The sequence below is a fragment of the Lithohypha guttulata genome, assembly GCF_036872675.1.
Source record: "Lithohypha guttulata strain CCFEE 5908 chromosome Unknown scaffold_6, whole genome shotgun sequence".
Lineage (NCBI taxonomy): Eukaryota > Fungi > Ascomycota > Eurotiomycetes > Chaetothyriales > Trichomeriaceae > Lithohypha > Lithohypha guttulata.
Genome location: NW_027042755.1, coordinates 937,353 through 953,742, shown reverse-complemented (window position 1 = coordinate 953,742; position 16,390 = coordinate 937,353). Strand labels below are relative to the sequence as shown.

At 49.0% G+C, this 16,390-nt stretch overlaps 5 protein-coding genes and 1 non-coding gene across 6 annotated transcripts; 4 read left to right on the top strand and 2 right to left on the bottom strand.

Annotated features, from left to right (window-relative positions):
• Nucleotides 1-115: 115 nt before the first annotated feature.
• On the top strand, nucleotides 116-3,261 carry RAT1 (5'-3' exoribonuclease 2; the record flags this gene model as incomplete). Its single annotated transcript, XM_064902097.1, has 2 exons — nucleotides 116-163; nucleotides 214-3,261. The coding sequence occupies 2 exons, from the start codon at nucleotides 116-118 to the stop codon at nucleotides 3,259-3,261; spliced, it is 3,096 nt and encodes a 1,031-aa protein (XP_064751776.1).
• Nucleotides 3,262-3,523: 262 nt separating this feature from the next.
• On the bottom strand, nucleotides 3,524-3,659 carry LTR64_007779. Its single transcript has one exon. It is a non-coding gene; the product is annotated as a tRNA-Arg (tRNA).
• Nucleotides 3,660-4,309: 650 nt separating this feature from the next.
• Nucleotides 4,310-6,949, top strand: GPI8 (glycosylphosphatidylinositol anchor biosynthesis; the record flags this gene model as incomplete). Its single annotated transcript, XM_064902096.1, has 2 exons — nucleotides 4,310-5,121; nucleotides 5,884-6,949. 2 exons carry the CDS (start codon nucleotides 4,310-4,312, stop codon nucleotides 6,947-6,949), a joined length of 1,878 nt encoding a protein of 625 aa, XP_064751775.1.
• Nucleotides 6,950-7,701: 752 nt separating this feature from the next.
• On the bottom strand, nucleotides 7,702-9,932 carry LTR64_007777 (uncharacterized protein; the record flags this gene model as incomplete). Its single annotated transcript, XM_064902095.1, has 2 exons — nucleotides 7,702-8,413; nucleotides 8,743-9,932. 2 exons carry the CDS (start codon nucleotides 9,930-9,932, stop codon nucleotides 7,702-7,704), a joined length of 1,902 nt encoding a protein of 633 aa, XP_064751774.1.
• A 628-nt stretch (nucleotides 9,933-10,560) lies between these two features.
• On the top strand, nucleotides 10,561-12,237 carry LTR64_007776 (uncharacterized protein; the record flags this gene model as incomplete). Its single annotated transcript, XM_064902094.1, has 2 exons — nucleotides 10,561-11,996; nucleotides 12,198-12,237. 2 exons carry the CDS (start codon nucleotides 10,561-10,563, stop codon nucleotides 12,235-12,237), a joined length of 1,476 nt encoding a protein of 491 aa, XP_064751773.1.
• An 822-nt stretch (nucleotides 12,238-13,059) lies between these two features.
• Nucleotides 13,060-14,280, top strand: LTR64_007775 (uncharacterized protein; the record flags this gene model as incomplete). Its single annotated transcript, XM_064902093.1, has 4 exons — nucleotides 13,060-13,107; nucleotides 13,157-13,368; nucleotides 13,433-13,515; nucleotides 13,562-14,280. 4 exons carry the CDS (start codon nucleotides 13,060-13,062, stop codon nucleotides 14,278-14,280), a joined length of 1,062 nt encoding a protein of 353 aa, XP_064751772.1.
• Between the last annotated feature and the right edge of the window lie 2,110 nt (nucleotides 14,281-16,390).

Here is a 16,390-nt window from a genome sequence, read left to right as displayed (position 1 = left end):
CTTACACGGACGCGCTCTCCCTCTATCACAGCGCTTGCTCTGATGAGACTAAGTTGCGTCAAATATTCGCTTAACTCTTCTTTTTAGCTCAATCTCGGTATAACACGACGCCAATATGGGTGTCCCAGCGCTCTTTCGATGGCTTACCAAGAAGTACCCCAAGGTATGTATATTTCCTGGCTATGCATGGTACGCAGGCTAATTTTTGTCTAGATCATCACTCCCGTGATCGAAGAAACGCCATTTGAAATCGATGGAGTCCAATACCCAGTCGATACGACTAAGCCCAACCCAAATGGCGAAGAGATGCACAACCTATACCTCGATTTCAATGGTATCGTCCATCCTTGCTCCCATCCCGAGAACAAGCCTCCTCCAGCGGATGAAAGCGAGATGATGATGGAGATATTTAAATACACAGAACGCGTCGTCAACATGGTCAGACCTCGAAGACTTCTATTCATTGCAATTGATGGTGTAGCTCCACGAGCTAAAATGAACCAACAACGTGCCCGTCGTTTTCGATCTGCCATGGATGCTAAAGAAGCAGATGAGAAAAAGGCCGAATTGCAGGTGCTCCTGCGACGACAACGCGCTGCTAGAGGAGAACCAGAAGATGTAGAACAGGTCGTCAAGAAAACATGGGATAGCAATGTCATCACCCCAGGCACTCCTTTCATGTTCATTCTTGCTCAGTCAATTCGATTCTGGTGCCAATGGAAACTCAATACCGACCCTGCTTGGGCTGAGCTAAAGGTCGTGATTTCTGATGCCAGTGTTCCTGGTGAAGGTGAGCACAAAATTATGCAGTTTATTCGTTCTCAGCGATCAGACTCCGAATATGACCCAAATACCAGACACGTCATGTACGGCCTTGACGCCGATTTGATCATGTTGGGTATTGCAACCCATGAACCTCATTTTCGTGTTCTCAGAGAAGATGTCGAAATTAGAGACGCCAAAGCCAAAACCTGCAAACTGTGCGGTCAACCAGGGCACTATGCAGATAATTGTCGTGGTACCGCAAAACAAAAGTCTGGAGAGTTTGATGAAAAGGGCACCACTCCTGAACTTAAGCCCTTCGTCTTTCTTCATGTTCCCATCCTGCGTGAATACCTTGGAGCTGAGATGTATGTTCCTGGTCAAACTTTTCGCTTTGATCTTGAGCGTGCTCTTGATGATTGGGTCTTCATGTGTTTCTTCGTCGGCAACGATTTCTTACCACATCTACCTTCCCTCGATATTCACGAAGATGGCATTGACAAGCTCATCGCAATATGGAGAGACAACGTACCTATTATGGGTGGATATCTGACCTGTGATGGTGAGGTTGATCTTGCTCGTGCTCAAGTCATTCTTCAAGGTTTGGCTAAACAGGAAGACGCAATTTTCAGAAAGCGAAAGGAAAACGACGATCGACGAGAGCGAAACCAGGAAAGAAGGAAGAGACAAGACCAAGAACGAGAAGATCGCAACAACTCGAAAAGACGTAGAAGCTCGCCTGATTATTCCAGAGGTGCAAAAGCTGGGCCCTCTCCAGCTGGTGCCATCGATATTACTAGTCTTGCACGAACCTCAGAACTCAATTACAACCTGATTGTAAATCGAGGTGCAGCAGAGAAGGCTATTGAGTCGAATAAAAGCGCTGCTGCCGTCTTGAAGGAGAAGATGCTTGCTAAGCAGAATGCTACACCAACTAAAGAGCCTGTAAATGGTGGCGCTGTCATAGACGGTGCTACTGAAACGCCACCGTCGGCCTTAGGCAAACGAAAGGCAGAACTCATAGGTGAGGAAGAGGATCCAGAGTCTGACATCGGTACGCCAGGTAGAAGCACACCCGTCACTGAGGCGCCCCCAAAGAAGAAGTTTGATCCAGATAATCCACCACCCGACACCATCAAGTTGTGGGAAGAAGGGTATGCCGATCGCTATTACGAGCAGAAGTTTCACGTCAGTGCTTCAGATATCGACTTTCGACACAAAGTTGCCAATGCTTACGTTGAAGGTCTAGCATGGGTCCTGCTTTACTATTTCCAAGGTTGTCCATCCTGGACCTGGTATTATCCTTACCACTATGCACCTTTTGCAGCTGACTTCGTGAACATCGACAAGCTGGAAATCAAGTTCGATAAGGGTAAACCTTTCAAGCCTTACGAACAGCTTATGGGTGTCTTGCCAGCATCATCGAATCATGCTATCCCCAAGCCTTTCCACCCACTCATGACAGAAACCGACTCAGATATCATTGACTTCTATCCTGAGGAATTTGATCTGGACCTCAACGGGAAAAAGCAAGCCTGGAAGGCTGTTGTTCTGTTGCCATTTATTGACGAGAAACGATTACTTAGTGCCATGGCCACGAAATATCCGGAGCTTACCGCAGACGAACACCAGCGCAACGATCTCGGTAAGGATGCTCTGATTGTTTCGGACAAGCATCCACTGTACGATGACCTAGTCATGGAGTTCTACTCGAAAAAGGCCAAGAATAGCGGTAGCAGGGAAACCAAGCTCAGTATGAGAAAGGCTCGTCTTGCCGGACAAGCCACTAAGAATGAAGATTTCCTACCACATATGGATCTGCGAGGACCAACAGACGACATCACGCTAGATCCGGTCATCGACGATGATTGCACTCTCAGTGTTCACTATGACCTACCGCCCAAAACTCATGTTCACAAGTCGATGCTCTTCCCGGGTGTGGTGCTGCCACCTCCTGCTTTGGATAAATCAGACCTAGCAATTCTCAAGTCTAAAGCTCGAAATTCAGGTCGTGATTTTGGTGGTGCTCCTTTGTACGACAATTCGAGACGCGATCCGATGGCCGATGCCCAGTTCCCACAACGACGAGTCAATTATGCTGCCGATCGAGCACCGCTTCCACAAAATGGCGACAGAAATGGTGGCTATCCCCTACCTCCACCACCTGATCCGAGAACACTCGATCCGAGCAATCCTTTCGCAGCATTTCTTGATCCGAAATTCGCGCCAGGTATGCCTGGTGGTAGAGGTCCGCCGCCACCACCTCAGTCTTACAACAACGGTGGGCATGGACGGCAGGATCAATATGCTGGTGGCTATCAACAGCAGCAGCAACAGCCCTATTATCCTCCTCCATCCCAAGGACAATACGGTTCAAGAGGCCAACAAGGTGGCTACGCTAGAGGAGGTGGACATCAAAACGGCAGACAGGATGGGCAATACCAGCATCAAAATCAGGGGTACTATCAGGGTGGACAAAATGGATATGGCAGGAGGTAAACCAGATCTTGGAAAACCTAATGAGAACGATTTCGATTTGGACAATATTTTTGCCCAAAATTCATGAAGTTGATGTGCCATTACTTGCTATATTCACGATGGGGTCAATCGAATGTTACTCAGAGACCGCATAGTATACTCGTGGTCACAGTAGCTTGACTGAATACAGTACCTGTTACTTCCTAGGCCTGCTTCTTCAACTGATTTGCTTTGACATCGTTGTGCCTGCCCCGACCAGCTCCGCAGCAAAGACAAAAAAAGACGACCGAGACGGGACTTCTACCATGCTCATTAGGTCTGAAATACTGGAGAACGAACCTCATTCAACTTACGAACCCGCAACTTCTGCCAACCTCCATTTACCGGAAAGCAACGCGCTACCATTGCGCCACCCGGCCAGGTGTGTGCATTATTTCAACCATAATGCGGTGCGAGTAGAATATGATGGAAAATTTTGGCCAAGACTCAAACAACGGGTTTGATCAACCGGTTGGGGTTCAAAATGTTTGAGGATCCTTGAGAGGCTACTTACTATGACGACGAATTTCGGTACGGATTTCGAGACCAAGAAGCCACAGTCTTCCCATGAGCATTGGCTACTGGCCTTCGAATTCTCTGAGTAATCATACAGTCTTCGGTATGCAAACTTGGCTCTTGTGTAATGCGGAATTTTGTGAAGCGGAAAATGGCTTTCTGCCTCTTTTGGAGAAGAGAAGCACTCCAGCAAAAGCTTATAGCAAGTATCCCGTCTTGCCGTCATCAATGTTTACCTTTCTACAGAATCAACCACTCTCACACCATATGAAGTTGTTTTACTGCCCCGCATGATCATGCTTCATGAGATTTGGAATTGGTTATCAACAGAACGCGTGTGCCCCTCCAATAACGGTAAATCGTAGATAAGTTTGACTGCTGGTTTCTCCTGTTGTTTGTCTCGGTATTCCCTGTTCGAGACCAAATATTGCATTCAGCACGATATTCGTCTCGTCGTGTCGCACTTCACTTGATTCGTGACTCCCCGAGATTTTCGACACACTAAATAACCAACATGTCTACAAATACCGGCATGGGAGCATGCTGCATGAGTGGCACAATTCACTCTCATGCAGAACCAACTGGAACGACAACCACGATCGGTGACCTCCCCACATACGTTGCTGAGCCCGAGTCGAAGGACCATACCAAGACCATTGTCTTCCTGACCGACATCTTTGGCTGGGAATTTCGAAACGTCCGCTTGCTGGCTGATCTCTATGCCAAACAAGGCTTTTACGTCCTGGTCCCAGACATTCTCAGCAGTGACCCTATCGACCCATCCTTCCTGCAGAACGTCGAGCCCAAACTCAAGGATAAGCAGACAGCCGGCCTGATCGATACTGTGAAGAACACTGCCCTTGTCGGCGCCACACTAGGCGCATGGCTACCAAAGCACCGCGAAGCCGTTACCCTCCCAATCATCGAGAAATACATGGACACTGTTCGTGGTCAACAAGGTGTCAAGAGGATTGGTGTCGTGGGTTTCTGCTTCGGTGGCCGCTATGCCATCTTGATGGCACATGGCAAAGCAGATGCGGCATATGCCTGCCATCCTTCGCTGGTTGGTATTCCAGGAGATTTCGACAACGTGACAAAGCCATTGAGCTTGGCCGTTGGTACTGAGGACAGCTTACTAGACATGAAGAGCGTGGATCAGATCAAGGACATACTCGAGAAGAAGTCGAATGTGCCAACAGAGGTTGTCGTGTATAAGGATCAAATTCACGGCTTCGCCTTGAGAGGCGACTATAGCTCGGACGAGGACAAGAAGGCTCAGGATGATGCACTGAAACAGGGTGTCACATGGTTTAACCAGCATCTCTCGTAAGGTCGTCTCGAATGGGCAAGCAGAATATAGCTTCCTAGGAGAATGATCGAGAGAGTGGGTGTGGCAGGTTCACTATGAACAGGATTGCTTCATATCAGGCAATGTAGACAGACCTTTATATTTAATTACTTGTTTTCAGGAAACAGAAGAAGTGCCGTCATCGCTCTGTCGAGCCAACCTTCATGGTCTCTTGGTCGGTCATACCCTGTAGCAATATCTCCTATTTTATTTGGTGCAGCACAATCGTAGGGATGTTCATTACATCTATGTCCTCTAAACCAATCCCGACCCGCCGAAAGACCGGCCATTTGAATATCGGTGGTCTTCTCGATTTCGCTAACAATTGTAGAATGTCACTTGAATGGACATCGTTGTCCCTTGACGGCTGGACACAATACATGTTCTACTGCTAGGGTACATTCAATATGGCAGAACATTGTTGCACGATATCAGCAAAGTACGCCCCTTATACGTGAATCCCCGAAACACGGCAGTATTGACGTGACAGGCCACACGATCATACCGCTGACATATCGTTCCTTTAACCTCGTCTTCAGCAGGAAGGACATATTGGCTTGTTTCTTTCCTCTCTAGAGCACGCTCTCCCTGACGAACCACATTGCTACCACCACTGCGACGATGCATCTCAAATCTGCAATATTTTGGGCTGTTGCCCTCCTGTTGCCAGCCATACAATGCGTACACACATCCAACTGGGCAGTCCTCGTCAGCACTTCTCGCTTCTGGTTCAACTACAGACATCTAAGCAATACCCTCTCCTTGTACCGTACTGTGAAACGACTCGGTATTCCAGACTCTCAGATCCTTCTCCTTCTCCCAGACGATATGGCCTGCAATCCACGCAACGCCTTCCCCGGCACAGTCTACAGTAACGCAGACAGACACATGGACCTCTATGGCGAGAATGTGGAAGTCGACTATCGTGGCTACGAGGTGACTGTGGAGAACTTTATCCGCCTATTGACAGATCGCTGGGAAGAGGGTGTACCAAGTAGCAAGAGACTGATGACGGACGAGGGAAGCAATATATTGATATACATGACTGGACACGGTGGGAACGAGTTCCTCAAGTTCCAAGATAGCGAGGAGATCAGTAGCTGGGATCTCGCAGACGCGTTTTCGCAGATGCGAGAGAAGAAACGGTACAATGAGATGTTATTCATGATCGATACGTGCCAGGCAAACACGCTGTATCGACAGTTCTATGCGGACGGAATGATTGCAACAGGAAGCAGTGAAGAGGATGAGAGCAGTTATTCCCATCATGCGGACAACGATGTTGGAGTTGCTGTGATTGATCGATGGACATACTATGTGCTACAGTTCTTGGAAAACGAGGTTACAAGTTTACAGAGCGAGAAGACACTGGGCGATCTATTCGACAGCTACGATGTGGAAAAGATCCATAGCCGGCCTGGTGTCAGATGGGACCTGTTCCCTGGTGGTGAAGAGGCTGGCAGGAACAGGAGAGTGGTCGACTTCTTCGGTAATGTACAAGGGGTGGAAGTACAAGATCAAAACTCGAAGGACAGCCTCAGAGAAGACCTCGAGAGCCTGATGAGATTGGTGAAGGACTACGAAGACTTCGCAGCTGCGCAGGAGAAGAATAAGACGATGATGCATGACGCGATGTCACAAAGAGGTATTGTCCAGAAGTTACAAGTTCAGCAACAGAACCAGCAGAAGGCTGTTGGATCCATGAGGCTCAAGAAGGAGAATCTATCTGTGAGACAGATCACCGGAGTAGCTCTCCTTGCTGGGCTTGGTGGGCTGTGGTATTTGGGCAGTAAGGTTGTGATATAAATTCGATCATGCAAGATCCCCACACGATCGTATCCTTTTCTACCTCGCACACCGTGGACGCGGTGAGATGTACAGGATGTCAAGCTTCGTCTGGTTTCAATCTATCAGGCAAGCGAGCAGCAATATCCGCTCCTTTGACAACCCATACATGGGCACTAGAAGTGGCCAAACCATGTCTCAGCTCGAGCACATTACCATCCAGCAATTGCGAAAACGCCGATTGACAAGGGTGCAGATATCACAACGGACCAGGAAGCTGTCCACAATAGTTCGGCCTGCGTGTCAGCGATGGCGTTGCTGGTGCTGCAAAGTGTGGTTAAAGCACTCTCCAAGTCCAGACGGAAACATATAGCACGATTGAATGAATGCTCGAACAAATGTCCGGCGGACTGTGTGCCGGCGTCAAATTCACGTACTGAGGTGCAACAGCCTTGATCATCAACTTGTACAGTATCACATCGACTGCATAAAAGATATAGTGTTTCCCGACAGCACGAGGTTTGAGAAGCATCAGTCTCGCTCGAAGGAGCTTGATTAGCTCACGACATTGAACTGACACCATCTACATTGTCATGTACCAAGGATGTGAAGAAGTGGCAATGCAATTTGGTTTTAAGGTCGGCAAGTGAACGGGTAAGACAAAAAAGCGGAAGCTAAGCGGGCATGGTATTTCACATCTGCGTCTCAAATTTTATACCGCATCGAAACCATCAATGAATACGTATACTGGTTGGAGAGCAGCATGCTCCATATCAATCGCTAGTCAGATGTCTGGAGTCGCGATAGCCATCTCTCCTGCGTTTGTACCAGTTAGCTTCTACAAGTCGACCCAGTATGGTGCGTGTGGTAGGCTCATTGTACGGCCTCTCCCTCACTATCGGAGTCATCATCTGACGATCAAGATCCCTGATTTTCTCCTCACACGCGTCGATCTTCAGCTGCTGTACTTCCCACCGAAGCTGATTCCGTTCCTTCAGAACCCACTCAGCCCTCAAAACCCACTCCTTTTGCTCCTCTTCCGGACGTTCTTCGCGACGGGTCGCCATATCCCTCGCTTTCTCCAGGTCCTGCCTTTGTTGCAAAAGCACAGCACGACGTTTCTCGAGCTCTTCAATGCGTTCGGGAATGACGCGACCGGGAGGTGCTCGAGACATGACAGAGCCGTACTCGGATGCTTCATAGCGAGAGGCGGCATCTGAAAGCCAAACCTCAACTCTATCAGATAATGCTTCGGAGATCTTCTGCTGATCCTCAGGCTCGTATTGGCTTAGGAGGTCCTTGAGTTGAGCGACCAAGGCCGCAGTGCTGTTGTTGTCCACGAGCAGCGGTCTTGGCGTTCCAGCTGAGAGATAGTAGTTGTATGAGTTGTGTACGTCGCCTAGAACGGCCGTAGCATTTTCTGTGATGGTAGTGGTTCCGTAGTATGATCGATAAGGCTGGTTCGAGGGCGATGCTGAGATCCCTCTAGAAATATGTGGGTCAGCCTGAGGACCAGAAACCTGCGTCTCACTTTCGTGAGTGACAGAACATCTGTCTGAATTCTTTGTGCCATCCGCGGTAGACATGTTTGGGCCGTAACTCAGTCACAAGCGTTCTGGTTGCTCACAGCCTTTGTACCTGAACGACATCTTGAGGTAAGCGCCCACGCCTCGTGATTGTGGAGCTTCTTGCTTTTCGTGATTGGCACAGTGCTCCGCATATTTAGGCGGGAAGCTGGAACTTTTGGCCCTGTGCCCTGGGTGGCTGAACAGTGCCTTGTTGGCTATAATGAGGGCTTTTATGCTGAAATTCACCTCCTACTCTTCTTCCTGTCCGTTCGTCCTTGTAAGACCTTTCGTCGCTTTTCGAAGCTCTCACCAATACCAACACCATCACCTCTGGGGAGGTCCTGAGTATCTCTCTTCCTTTTCTCACGCCGATCAAGCACACTTTCTCTTCCTCGACCTTTCCCATCAACGGTCTTGCCAATTCTGTCACCTAGCCCGCCGAGACCAGTCCAGTCCTCACCACCAAACATATCTCTTCCTTCCCTCATCTGTCGCGCCTTGTCTTTCTTTTTCTCAGCTTTGCCCATTCCAGCTAGACGTGTGAAATTGCGCTCCTCATATTCCGTGCGTTCTCTTTCTCGGTCTCGACCGCGATTGTTTAGTGCGCTGTGGTGTCGACCTCGTGCCAGAATTGTGTTGTTGCTACCTATGCTAGGTTGTGCGGTTGGTGCAGAAGAGTGTTCCTCGTTTATGTATTCATCCAGCAAAGCATTCTTTCTTCGACGGCCTAGCCTGCCCTCTTCTGCATCAGCTCGAGCTCGTGATGTGTTTTCGGGCATAGCCACAGGATTTAGACGTGGTGGTCTGTACACTCCATTCCGACCACCATTTTGTCTCTGTTTGGCTGATGTAGCAGCGGCTTGTTGTCGAGCGGACTGCGCAAGGAGGGCCCGATTAGGAGCAGCTGTGGCTTCTTCATCTTCGGTGTCCCGACCATCTGATTCATCGATTCCAGAATCGTCTCCAGAGTCGAATCCAGATACAGACACGTCAGAGCCAGCATCTGTAGCCTGTCTTAACTTCTTGCTCTTGTTCTTTACGCCGATTCCGTTGGCTTGGGACCTTTGCGCTTCACTCCTTTCAGCGTCCTCTGCTGCACGGAGCACCTTGTCGATCTGATAGCGCAGTCGTCCTTCAAGCGGTCGGACGCCTCGATCGAAGTATGCTCGGAGCTCGACTAGTTTTTTGATGATGTCTTTGTCATGTCCCACTGAACCTGAGCCAGAACTCGAGCTATTCTTCAGGCGAAAAATGATCAAGAAGACCAGATGCTGGAGGTAGGAGAGCAGAAGATCGTTCTTCACGTCGAGTAGTGAAATACCATCTTGTGGAGGCTCGAAGACTTGCGCATCTTCAGGCAAAACGCTTTGAGCGGCTACAAAGGCGTCTGTAATTACAGTGAGAAGTTCGTTGAGCGGCCTTACTTCGACTGCCATATTGTCAATGCTTGCTATTGCACACCAAACGCACCCTCTGCAAAAAAGTGTTCTAATATTTTGATAAGGCTTATCGGAAGACTAGTCTATGTAGGGCCTAGCTCAAACGAAAGAACCATGCTCCTTCCTTCCTCGGTTTTCCTGCCATTGAACCTCTTCTCACCCGGAGTGCATGTGCAGAATCCAGAGTGAGGCATGATGTTCACTTCGCACCTGCATGGAGCCAATGTGACATGTGCGGAAACATCTGTTCGCATGAACAAATCTTTTTTTACAGTGCATCGGCTTTGAGCCGATAAATCCGACTTCATCCCGTCTCCATCATCTCTCCATCTGGGGGCCCGGCCAAGCTCATCAAGCAAAAATACCGCCTAGATGTTTGGCAAGCGATTTAGAGTAAAAACTGCCGACTCTTCGCAATGTCGGTCGTACTGCCGACGTGATTGCCGTGATATATAGGCAAGTAAGAGAGCACTACATTCCGTATTTATATCGAGAGTGCCTCTATGATTAGTAATTGTTTGTCCTATCCTGATCGTTCTGTCTACCCTACAGCTGGTCTTTACCTGAGAATTGAGCTAGAAGAGAAGCTATCCCACAGAATCACGAGAGCACAGAGATATTCACGATGGGCAGCATAGGACCAGCCTTTTCCAGCTCCACGCCCCATGTGGCCTTCCTGGGGCTTGGAGCTATGGGCTTCGCAATGTCTACACACCTGGTTCGAACAGGCATACAGGTCACTGGCTTCGACATCTTCCAGCCAACCCTCGACAGATGGCAGCAGGAGTGTACAAAGATACAGCAATCTGAGAACCCGAAAGCTAAGTTTTCCACCACTACTTCAGGTTCAGAGGCAGTCAAGTCGGGAGCCAATATCGTGATATTGATGGTCGCGACACATCACCATGTCAATTCGGCGCTATTTGACTCAGGTGCTGTCAGGGACTTACCCCAGGACGTACCTGTGATTATCATGGCGACTGTGCCTCCAACACATCCTGGGGAAGTCAGGCAGAGGTTGACAGAGGAGTTTGGACGACCAGACATCAAGCTGATTGATGCGCCAGTGTCAGGTGGTGTTGCTCGTTCGCAAAACGGCACCTTGACCATTATGGCGTCTTCAAACGATTCGGAGAACATGCAGCATCCACTCGTCTCGACGTGCTTGAAGACACTTAGTAACAACGGCGCCACACTCTACCCAATACCTGGCAGTCTCGGAGCAGGCACCTCGGCCAAGGCTCTAAATCAGGTGCAGTGTGGTATTCACATTGTTGGCGCGTCTGAGATCATGGTCCTCGCAGCGCTAGCAGGCCTCAACACCACACAATTTAGCCAAACAGTGGCGACTGATGTCATGGACTCGAGTACAGGTAAAGAGAGACATCCATATGGCTGGACTTGGATGTTCACAAATCGTGCGCCACGCATGCTCGACCCGGCACTACCTATCGCATCGGCCATCAGTATCATTAACAAAGACGTGGGAATTATCTACGATGAAGAAGCCCGACTCAAGACCGAACTACCACTGCTCAACGCAGCGCATAGTCAATTGAAGATATGCATGGACAGCGGGATCGCAGGTTGGGACGATGCTTTCATTACCAAGTACTATCTGGATCCATCCTTGAAAAACGAACAGAAACAACAACTTGTGGTCGAACATGCACAGGAAGGTTACACTGCTGACGCCGACGCCGACACAGAACAGATAGTTCTACAAGCCCACTGCCTCATCAACCTGATATCCGCATACGAGACTGTAAAGTTTGCAGAAGCACTTGATCTCATGGGTCCCAGGCAACGAGCTATGTGGTCTGAGCTCATTGCTGGCGCAGCTGGTGGTTCGACAGTCTTCAGCGAGGTGATACAACATGTATTCGAGGCTTCAAATTGGCACGATGGCTTCAAGATCTACGCTCGGAATCAAGTTGGAGCGGGTAAAGCTTGGGACATCGAGAAGGTAGAAGGTCTGTTGAAGAAGGCTAAGCAGGCAAACCCGGATTTCGAGCCCAAGCTGGTGGAACAAGCCATCAAGTTGATCAGGGAGGTATTATTGTAGGGTTGAGATAGTTTTGTGCTGACACAATAATGTCATGGTATTGAATTACTCTCTTGGCTACTTGCAAACTTTGCAGCAGTTGAAGTGATTGAGGCTGATCAAAGGCGGGCACACTTTCGGCTCGACGATGTTACCGTTGGAATCTTTGCAAGGTGGGTAGTTACCATCCTTAACCTGACATGCACCCCTTCTAACAGAGATTGGATCTGCCACGGTGCACAGGACGAAAAGAGCTGATAGAAAGTAAGTCGTGAGCTGCATGGCTGAGGTTGATGAAGTGTAGAAGGGTTGCTGGTGTATCAGGAGAGCTTCGGCGTGGAAAGGGATTGGTTATCTACATTTTTGAAAAAGGCCAGATCCTGTATTGTATGGATAGACTGACGAGCACAAAGGGCCACAGCCACTGAGAAGTGAATGCTATGCATCCATTAATAGGAACGTTGGCCCTTGCGTCCTTTGTCCTTGATTCTTCTTGATCGTTCGACCGCGACAACATAGTTGCCGGTGAATCAGGAGTCACGGCCGAAAAGCGCGACACATTGGCCTCAGAAATCTTGCTACCGTCCATATGTGAATTTTGGGAAGGTAGTCCTTGCATTCACTGGTCAGACATACTTACTATTCTTCGCATATAGTGCGGGCTTTGTTAGCACTGACGTTCGTCTGTCTGCAATTGTCTGTTTGAACAATGTCCTTGCAGTTGAGTCGAAGGGCTCAGCAGATACTCCCGAAGTTCGCGCCGAAGACGGGAACTGTGCCTTCGTGCCTGGCAGTTTGTCTTCATTCCTGCCATTTCGTAAGCATTATTCTCACGGTTCTCGAGATGACGGCGAGGATGCCCCAGAGATTCGACTCAATCGAGGAGTAGACATGTGTGATGGTTCAACACAAGGACAGATTTCGTGGGATGGAGACATTGAAGTCCTGTCGGACCGAGCGCCGACGTTACCCTTTTTCAAGAGCATGAACTAAACGAGGAGCATTCCCTCAATCGTGAGTATCGCTGACCATAACTCACAACGTCCAAGCTTATCTCTATCGCAGTTCTAGGTCTTCAACATGTCGAAACCTACATATACAATTCTGCAAGCAGACGGACTATATCCAGTACGACTCCATTCTCAGAACTCGACATTCACTAAAATTCACGTGACAGGATGATGTTGTCGAGCAAGATATCTTTAAACCTAGCGAAGGGCAGGACTACACCATAAAATACATTTCAGGTGATCTATGGCCAACTGGGACACCCACATCGCAGCCATGGTCTGCACTAGACAAGAACATCCGAGATCAGGTAGACGGAATAATGGTGCTGAAGATGCCATTTACAGAGGCCGACCTTGAGATGTTTCCTAAATTGAAAGTGTGAGTACATCCGACGATCGCGCTCCTGCTCGAGGACTATATATAACGATTGTCTGCGGCACAGCATCCTGCGCATGGGAGTAGGATATGACCGATTAGATCGTGTGGCCTTGGCGAATCGAGGAGTTACAGTTTGCAATGTGCCAGGTACGTGACCACAACTCATCGTTCGCTCGCAAACTCACCTTATCAGATTACGGCACTTGCGAAGTAGCCGATCATGCATTAGCCTTAGCACTTTCTCTTCGTCGAGGTATCCTCCTGCACCACGAAACACAACGAGCAACACCACCAGCTGCATGGATGTACATCGATACACCTTTGGTCCAACGCATTCAGACCAACACATTCGGTATCCTGGGACTAGGGCGTATTGGTACAGCGGCTGCTCTTCGAGCCAAAGCATTTGGTTGGCATGTCCTCTTCTATGACCCTTATCAACCGATGGGTATCGACAAAGCCATCGGCATCGAGCGCACACGCGACATCAAAGAACTTTTCAGGCGCAGTACAACGCTCAGCATCCATTGTCCGTGCACGCGTGAGACAAGAAATATGGTAGGCTATGATCTGCTGAGCCTCTTACCACGTGGCGCCGTCTTTGTGAACACTGGACGAGGTGAGATTGTCGACCTCGATGGTGTGGAGCGATGTTTGAAGGAAGGTATAATCAGTGGTGCCGGTCTGGATGTACTGCCTGAGGAGCCAATACCTGAAGATAATGTGCATCCGCTATTACAAGCATACCGACGGAAAGAAGATTGGCTGAAGGGGCGGATGGTGTTGACCTGTCATACTGCTTTTTACAGTCCAGAAGGCTTTGTGGATATTAGGGTGAAGAGCGCACAGACCATGAGGGATGTGTTGATTGATGGCTTGCGCACGAATGTCATAACGCCGGAAATGGAGTAGGCCTGGACGAAACGTCGGGGCAGGGTCAAGAGGACCATTGGTATAACGTTGTTCGGATGACTGCAGGCCTCTGTCGAGTCGGCTGGCCAACACATTTGATCCATGCCCACCAAAATTTCATAAACACGGAGAACCGTGAACAGGCTGAATAGATCGTTATGGGACAAATGTCTTCAACCATCATACACTTACAGCGTGGAAAGCATTCCCTCTCTTTTCCATTCGACTGCTATTCTTCTTACCATCTTTGGAGCGCTACAGAACAAATGGACGTGAATCTGCTATTTGACTGATCCACCTACGCCAGTCTCGACTGCTCTCGCACTGTCGCGTGCATTCGTGGCCTCATGGCGCTGCGCTTCCAAATCCAAGGTGCAGGGAGTCGTGGATGCGAGGAAAGAGAAGTTACTACCATTGTCAGCAGCAGAGTGCTCCAGTGCCGTAGCGCTTGTTGAACTCTATGCAGAAGGAACGATCGGTACTGGTCACACGCAGTGGCCAGCACGTTGCATCGAAGTCAAGGCACTTGTCGGTTTGCACCATAAGCATGCTTAACCACGACAAGCTTGTGGTTGGTGGATAAGAGGTTTAGCCCCAAGCTTAGTGGGCTTGGGCTTCTCTCGAGCCCAAGTGAACTTTCAGCGGAATGCGCCACCTGGATGATCGTTCTTCCGAATCGAGCTTGCATCCTTTTTGGCTTCGTTTTCCCCACTGCTCATGTGCTTTTTTCTAACGTCAATTCTGGGTTTGTCCTTGTAGAATACCAACGCAGCCAAACAATTTCATGTTTTCCCGTCGAAATGACATCGTGGTGACATTGTTTTCGAGTCGCTTCACTCTGAAGCAGACTTGACTCAAAGTGTCGATACAATGTAAGTTCTGATCAGAATACCAGCAAACGCCAGGCCAAACGCAGGTCCAATATGAGCTCGATGGACCACAAACGCATTCCTTCATGATGGGCCAGTATATCAATGCGATAAATGGATGTTACTTCAGTGAAGCACTTCTGGTTCCCACTTATCCAGCTTCTTCATTTTCTCCGACGATCGTCGCCTTCGTCCTGAGCGATAATCACGACGCAAGATCTTTCATTACCCTTGATTGCGATTGTTTTTATCCCTTTCTCAGGCGTCGTGACCTTCAAGGACAGTCTGTACGGGTACATCTGGATAAGACCAAGGTCAGGTCGATGAATTGGCGAGGCCTCTCATTTCCGAACGACGTCGACAGAACTGGGCGAGCTCAGCGGTGAAGAGGAGATACGAAAATGCGCAAGACGAATCCAACATAGCAACAATTGAATTAGCGGATCGAAAGTCCGGCTATCTCGCCGGCGACTATCCTTCCTGCGCGCGGGCCACAACAAATGGTGCCGCCGCCCTCAGGCACAACGTCACGTCCTTCCTAACAACATCGGCAACTCTACGTCTTGGCAGCCAACACAATACTATTCAGTCCAGTCCTCCACAATTTTCGTCAACAATCACACCACACAGAGAGTCCTTAGGTCGGAATGATAAGAGTAGCACGAGCCCCAGCCTCGTTTGCACCCGGGTTCAATCCCCGTGCAAGCAGGTTATTAATGAACCTCGACGCTGACGCCTAACCAACTCTGCAAACTGTGATTCGCATCAAACAAACAACAGGTTTAGCAAACCACTCAATGGAGAAATGCGCGTAGCGTGGGTTACATGTATGCACCGGGCATAGGTGTAAAGCCGGGCCTGGATTCAATGTCCAGCGGAGTGACCTGGCTTCACCCACAAAGGATGTAGCCTTCTGGCGAACCTTCAAAACATAGCCTTCGGGTAAACCTTTTTGTGTTTTTGTTTAGTGGATTTGGTTTCGGCACATATACTTTTTTATCCCATTCGCTCACTTCTTACTACTCAGTCCGATGACCTAGTGTGCTATTGTCTATCTGATTGACTCCTCGTCTTTTTTTATATTATCCCAGTCGGCTGCAGCGAATACGAGTGTTAGGCGACATCGTTCTTCAGCAAGGAATAAGCGCTGTTCATCGTGTGGCTCGATTTTCCTACACTAAGACATACACTGACTTTCACGATTGACTTCACCAGCGCTCCGGAACTTGAGAATGCAACAT